The following is a 7,418-nucleotide window of genomic DNA, read 5'->3' as shown; positions in this document are numbered from 1 at the left end:
AAAAAGAGTTTCATAGACTTTCCTGCCCGGGCTGGCTTTGAACCATGATCCTCCTGAGTAGCTAGGATTACAGGCATGAGCCACTGCGACCCGGCAACCATAGGCATTTAAAAAAATTAACTCACTTGACACAGAAATAATAAGCTATGCCAATGGAATGTAGAAATATAAATATAAAATGCCAACAGAATATAATGGTTATACCAAAAACCATACAGAAAGTTGAATTGTTGATACATCGTTAATATATTTCTGACGGGGCTAGAAATATTACAGAAAGGACATTATTTATTAGAGGTATGAATTCAGAAGTACATTTATTCAGTTGTAAGGTTTTCATTTAGGTAAAACATGCGTTTCTGACTTACTCTTACAAGATTAAAGCCCAATAAATGGAAAACGAGAAGTGTTGATTAAAGATCTTAAATTAGAATATTAGAAACAAAGTGATGGTGGTGGTGATGCTGGAAGGTAACAGCCACCACAGCTTCACTGTAACTAACATAGCTACTATACACCATCACTAATGCTACACCCTCTTCTCCCACCATGCATTGCTTACTTGCAGAAGACAGCTGTATCTTATGCGTGCTAGGTAATTTGATATTCTTGATAATCCCACAATAGTACCAGTGCTTTAAGAGCTGTTTTATAAAGAACAAAGCCCAAAATTTTCCCTTGTATTGTATAACTTTTGATGAATCAACACTATTCGTTAACTATTAATGGTCTGACCATGAACTTCCCTAATGAGCTTTGTGAAAAAAACAGAAATTTGGGGCCTAAGGCTTTTACAGTTGAAATCTGGTTTAGTTTTGCTCACATTATGCCAGTACTTACTTCTAAAACTGAGGTTCCCAGGAGGACCAATGCCTCCTTTCCAAAATATAGAAAGAAATTACAGAGAAGTATAGCGTGTTCTTCCCTATTTCCAATTGCCAAATTGATGCAACGCTAGTGCAAAACAAAAGAAGAATATTTTAAAAGGGGAAAAGGAGATGGAGTAATGCAAGCATCCAATGGGTTCAGTATCCTTATACTCTCTTCCAAACACTCTTGTTTTTATCAGGTGGTTAAGATGACAACAAAGCAGAAAACTATGGCTTTGCTAGGATATAAGACATCTTTATTATGGGATACTTTATAAGGATATAGCAAGCAGACAATTATATCCAGTTGCTTAGGAAATAAGTGTCTGGAAACGAAGGGGCATACAGGCTGGTACATGAAAACACGTAACATTTTGGAAAAGTGACACTTCGGGCAGTGGGAACTACCTTCTGTCCTCAACACAGCACTCAATTCAAGAGAAGAGGAGATCTGAATTGGAGTCTAATCAGGAAGAATAATTGAAGCTTCAATTGAATAAACTGAACTCATGATCTGCATGCAAATAATCAAATACCAGGTGCCTGGTAAGGCTGTTTAGCATGAGAGAAGGGTGCAGAAGTGGCAACCTTTGTGACCTATCACCTAGTTCTAGTTTACAGGTATGTAGTTTGGCTCCTAGACTGGTTTTCATTAAACAACAGCAGCAATAACATCAACAAAACCCTGCTAGATTTCTGGCTTCTGTTGAAAATATTTCCAGTGCTGGCAGAGAGGTGTTGGTAGTAGCTCAAGTGGTAGGGAATGAGGCTGTAAGTTCAAACCTCCGTATGGAAAAAAAAGAAAAGAAAAGCACCAAGTATGGTGCTTCATTCATACCTGCAGTGCTAGCTCGTGTGTGTGTGTGTGTGTGTGTGTGTGTGTGTGTGTGTGTGTAGTTTGGGGGCAAGTATGTCTGAACTATTTTATTTTTAGCTCAGCTTCTTACAAAGTTCTTCAATATCATAATATCCTTGGACTCATTCTGCTTAAAGAATCTCAGAAGGGGGGGCTTGGAAGGTGGCTCAGTGGTAGAGTGCTTGCCTTGCATGCCTGAGGCCCTGGGTTCGATTCCTCAGCACCATATAAGCAAAAAGAAAAAAAAGCCGAAAGTGGCGCTGTGGCTCAAGTGGTAGAGTGCTAGCCTTGAGCTGAAGAGCTGAGGGACAGTGCCCAGACCCAGAGTTCAGGCCCCACAACCGGACCCCCCCCCGCAAAAAAAAGAATCTCAGAAGGGGAGTTTAGACCAAATAATACCTTCTTGAGTTCTACCAGCTTCGAATCTCTGGATTATGGAATAAAACTATTTGTCCCACTTAGCAGAAGACAGGGCAGGTGACTTATTATTAGGTAAACTCTGATCTTTAAATCCATTTTAGCTCAAATCCAGCCCCTCAAAACACTCTAGACAAGTTGGACTGGATGTGTGGGTAAGTAGTAGAGCTCTTGCCTAGCAAGTGCAAAGCCTTGCGTTCAAACTTCAATATTTCAAAAAAAATCTAGATAAGTACAAGCCAGTGTTATCAGTTCTAAATGAAAATGTCCCCCCTCTTAGGCTCCCATCCTATTTGTATTTTCCAGGTGAAAATTTATTGAATACTTGCTACTGAATAGATTTAAACATAAAATAAATAAGAAACAAGTTTTCATCTGCCTTCAAGGGAAATATCACAACAGAGTATGTGTATACAAGATGTAAGTATAGAGTCTATATATAATCAACTAAATATAATTTAAGGTGGAATGGAAGAAGTGCTACAACTAGGTTATAAGATTTCATTTATATATATAAATATATACATATATATATATCCAGTTAAACTTGAATTTCAGACAAATAAGTATGTTCCAAGTACTGTATACTGTGTTTTATTTGGCAACCCAGTACTAAGGAAAAGCACTGCTGTATGAGCTCTTTGCTTCAGATGAGGGGAAAGTAGGGAAAGCCTACTTTGGGAAGTGATGGTTTTTGGCTAAGGTGTCAGATTCTGGCCAGCTCCACAGTGACAAGTCATACTGCCTTCTGGAGAATACCATAATATTATGCTCCTGAAACTCCCACTGAATCAAAGTATTCATGAGTTATCACTTGGAATATTGAAAATAATTTTTGTTTTAATGAATTATTTCCACCAATACCAAAAGAGCTGAAAATAATATATAAAATTATCAAATATTTTTACATTTCACAAAATAAAGTACTACATAAATGCATATATAGTGCTTCACAAATAAGAAGTAACATATGTTTCAACTATAAAATGTAATTTATTACCTCTGAGGTCATCCATATATCCAAACCATCATTTTCATCTGATGTATCAGGCATAAACGGAATCAGAGATACAAACCGTGCAATGAGATCCTAGAATAATATTAACTAACATTTATTGAGTGTCCAACATTAAAATAGAGTGTTTTACAAGCATTTTCTCATTTAGTTTGTACTAAAAGCTATAAAGTAGCAACTATTGTTCTACTTTTACAGAAAGAACAGAGTTAAGATTTGACCAGAGTCACTCACCACTAATGTGGTCTCTGGGGACTGGCCCAGATGGTCTGACTCCAGAAAGTTCATGTTAACCAGTATATTGTGTTATAAATTATTAAAACAAACATTCCCAAAATACATCAACTTTAAATGTGTACTTTATAATTGCTTTAAAAGGTAGAAAATTGTAGCAGAATTGTAAAAATTTGATTTGTTTTTAGGTTTAAAATCTTTCAGAATTCTTTTTCTTTTTTTTTTTTTTGTGTGTTGGTCATGGGGCTTGAACTCTGGGCTTGGACGCTGTCCCTCAGCTCTTAAGCTCAAGGTGAGTGATCTATCACTTGAGCTACAGCACCACTACTGGTTTTCTGGTGGTTAATTCGAGATAAGAGTCTCCAGGATTTTCTTGCCTGGGCTGGCTTTGAACCGCGATTCTCAGATCTCAGCCTCCTGAGTAGCTAGGATGACAGGCGTGAGCCATTGGCGCCCAGCTAGAATTCTTTTCATTATAAGCTGCTGCAAAGGGACATAGAGATACAGCCTATGTTCTCAAACAACAGAGATTGTAATATGAACATTTTCCTCCTCAAGTGCTGTAGACAAGGACTCAAACATAAGAAAGGAGGATAGATATTGTAGATAGTAAGTCAACACAGATAACTCATTAGCATTTTAATTGATGTATAAGAGCTACTATTATGTACTATTTTGACCTTCTACCCGGTTAAATATATGCTATATTGTATATATACATATATTAGCATATATAATATATATCACAATCCTTAACAAGCAGCAAAGGAGCTGGGATTTTTTTTTCAAAGATAAAGGTAATCACTGAAATAAATCTGAGATCATTGTTGTCTCTTGGGATATTAGGTGTTAGTACACATAAGGAAGAAGAAACCAATGATGGGAAATCAGAGTATAATAAAAGGCCTAGATTAGGACTTTTGATTTTAGTTTAAAGAGTACAACTAAGGGAACTTTAAAGTTTTAGAATAATATAATTATTCTGAGGACAGCCAATTGACTAGATTGATCCTAAATAAACAAAAGGTAGCTATGATTCCCTACAGATATATTTTAACCACAATGAAACTATTACAAATACTTGTAACTTACAAGTGTTGCATTAGAGTCATGAAGAAATATATCCAGAAGTTGTTGAGGTGGATTTAATGCCTTGATATATCTTGTTACTAAGATCTGTATCCCTTCATCATTAAAAACAGTAGTTATGATTCTTCGGTTGGGAAATGCTGTCTTACAGTTCTTTTTAAAAATCTCTGCTCTGTGCAAAACATCCATCTGATCTGAAAACTAGAATCAAATTTAAAGTATTTGACATTGTTCTATATTGTGCCCCCAGAGAAATGTCAAGGAAATCTGTTTATTTTTGCCAGCTTTGAAACTGTTAGTTTTAAAGTAATTTATACTTCTTTGATGAGTTGTTTAAAAATAATTTAATATAAAACCTACCTTATTTAGTGTTAGATTATATGTGACATATATCTGAGGTTCAATGGTAGCAAAAATATTTAAGAAGGTACTTTCTTTTAAATTCTGCGCACTGCAATCTTCTTTAGGAGGTATATACGTCTTACTCCAAGTATACCCAAGCAAAACTGGTGGAATGGCCACTTGAAACGTTCCACTAATCTGAAGGAATATATCAATTTAGTAAATTATACGTGATGAAAAAGCAACATCGGTCAAATATACTATAACCCAGCTGAGCCTTTCTGTAGGAAGGAACAGGTTCCCACATGTACTTGGACTCCCACTAATATGTACTTGCCCTAGATGATCGGTTCCTTAGTATGATCAATAGGCAATCTTGCCACCTTTCCATTCCCTCTGTGGCCCAAGAAAAGTAAAGCCCTCTTACTGTTACGGACCTCCATGTAAGGCCTCAACAGCAGTAGTACATTGCTCTAAAGTGTTATGTTTTTTCCCTATAGATTGTAAATTCCATTGGGATAAAAAAATTCATTTCTGATTCTTCAAATCTTCCTTACTCAGCATGAACTCAAAGATTCAAGTACCTTACCTAAGATCCCTCAGTAAATTTGTAACAGAACCTAAAATAGAATCAAGCTGTTTTTTAAAAAAATATTTTGCCAGGGGGTAACAAGTTTGACAAGAATATACTTATTACCTTACTTATGTAACTGTAACCCCTCTGTATATCACCTTGACAATAAAAACATATTTTGCCAGTTATACAGGCATATTCTTGCCACATAATCCAATGGCAGAATCTTCTGAGGGTCTCACAGAGACAAGTTCTAATCATCAGTATTACTACTATTGATAACAGTGTTGATAAGCTGAAATCTTGGGACAAAGCAACACCAGTAATCTGAAGGTTTCATAAATCTGGTCTTATCTTGATAAGATGTTATATATAACCAAGGATGTTGCTTTAAGATTTAAGGCTAGCTTTCCTATTCTCTCTCAGTAAACACTATCATGGTACAATAAGTAAATTTGTGTATTCTCTTGTTCTAGAGACAGTCAAAAGATTCAAACACTTCAACTTGCTAATCATAGAATCTGAATCCAAGACAACAAAAATTCATTAGTCAGAAGTCAAATCCTATTAAGACTAGCAAAGAACCATTAACTATTACCTCAGATTGTTGTAGAAGAGCAGAGAAAGGGAACATGATGGAACCAAGCCAATTCTTTTTCATGTATGAGTGATTGCTACAGCTCTCCAGACAGTGATCCTATTAAAATAAGTTATTTATGAAACTACATTTTCTAGTAGTTTCATGAATTCGCAGGTAAGTATTTAAAAAAATCATTCTCGCTACCCACTGGTGCTGGGTATCAAAACCAAGGCCTCTCAAATGCCAGGGAATTCCTCTTTTCTGCTTTGGGCTCATATATCTATATATTTTTGTAAGTTACAATGTGATGTTTTGATTCATATGTACACAAAGTAATGACTGCACTTTTATAAATTTCTAGACTATACAAACAATAGTGACAGAGAACAGATGGAATGGGAGGCAGAAAGGAGAAGGGAGAGATATGACAACTAGGCAGGAGAAAACTTTTGAGTGTAATAGATACATTCATTAACTACAATGTGACAATACTTTCATGGGTATATACATATGTCAACACTTGTCAAATTACAGCTTTGGAAAAGTAAAAGTGCATTGTTGCTAATTTAAGAAAAACTTGTCAAATTACTTTAAACATGCACTGATTATTGCTAACTAATTCTCCCTTAACGGTATTTTTAGGTTAGAGGAAATATATGTAGTGGCAGCAGGAAAAAGACACACAAGGGCTAACATTTACCATCACTTACCACATCTCCTATTTGGCAGTAGCCTATTCTGCTCTTCACTTTTAGCAGCTTATATTTCATCAACCAAAGGTCAGAAGTGGAGGGAATTTGGGCAATGTCTCTAGAGTGGCTAGGATGACAGATAGCAGGGAAGAGCCACTGGTGCCTGTCTTTTTCTTTTTCTTTTTTTGTCAGTTGTGGATCTTAAACTCAGGGTCTAAAGCCGTCCCTGAGATCTTTTGCTCAAGGTTAGCACTCTACCACTTTGAGCCACAACACTACTTCCATTTTCTGGTGATTAATTGGAGGTAAAGTGTCTCACAGACTTTCCTGCCCAGGCTGACTTTGAACCTTGGTCCTCAGATCTCAGCCTCCTGAGTAGCTAGGATTACAGGCGTGAGCCACCAGTGTCCGGCTGTTTTTTGTTTTTTTGAAGTAAGATTTGGCATCTGCCTGGAGCCTCCTACCTCCTTCATAGCTGAGATTACAAGCATGTATCACCACACCTGGCTTTAATATTCAAAATCTTTAAATCTAAGAAGAATATATAATAAAATTACAAGAAAAATAATAAAAATATAGATAATTAAAGATAAATAATTTAATATAAGATGATTTTAAAGCAAAGCTCAGAGTCTTAGAGAATGTTTTTTGTTTTTTGTTTTTTTTTTAAATTTAATTTTATTTTATTTGTGAACAAACTGTACAGAGCAGTTACAATTGCATGGGCAGGATAATGCGTACATTTCTTAC

At 35.9% G+C, this 7,418-nt stretch overlaps 1 protein-coding gene across 2 annotated transcripts in view; it reads right to left on the bottom strand.

Annotated features, from left to right (window-relative positions):
- The window catches only part of Cc2d2b (coiled-coil and C2 domain containing 2B), a 24,134-nt gene that overhangs the window by 12,145 nt on the left and 4,571 nt on the right, over nt 1–7,418 (bottom strand). For both annotated transcript variants that reach the window (XM_013017711.1, XM_013017710.1), the window contains exons 2-5: nt 5,995–6,093; nt 4,484–4,681; nt 3,143–3,232; nt 841–954 (exon numbers count right to left, since the gene is read on the bottom strand). In XM_013017711.1, the coding sequence (XP_012873165.1) occupies nt 841–954; nt 3,143–3,232; nt 4,484–4,681; nt 5,995–6,093 (501 nt within the window). The remainder of the gene's footprint in view (nt 1–840; nt 955–3,142; nt 3,233–4,483; nt 4,682–5,994; nt 6,094–7,418) is intronic.

Source organism: Dipodomys ordii, unplaced genomic scaffold (assembly GCF_000151885.1).
Source record: "Dipodomys ordii isolate 6190 unplaced genomic scaffold, Dord_2.0 Scaffold36, whole genome shotgun sequence".
NCBI classification, from domain to species: domain Eukaryota; kingdom Metazoa; phylum Chordata; class Mammalia; order Rodentia; family Heteromyidae; genus Dipodomys; species Dipodomys ordii.
Note: the sequence above shows the minus strand (reverse complement) of the source record. Positions and strands in the feature narration are given on the sequence as shown.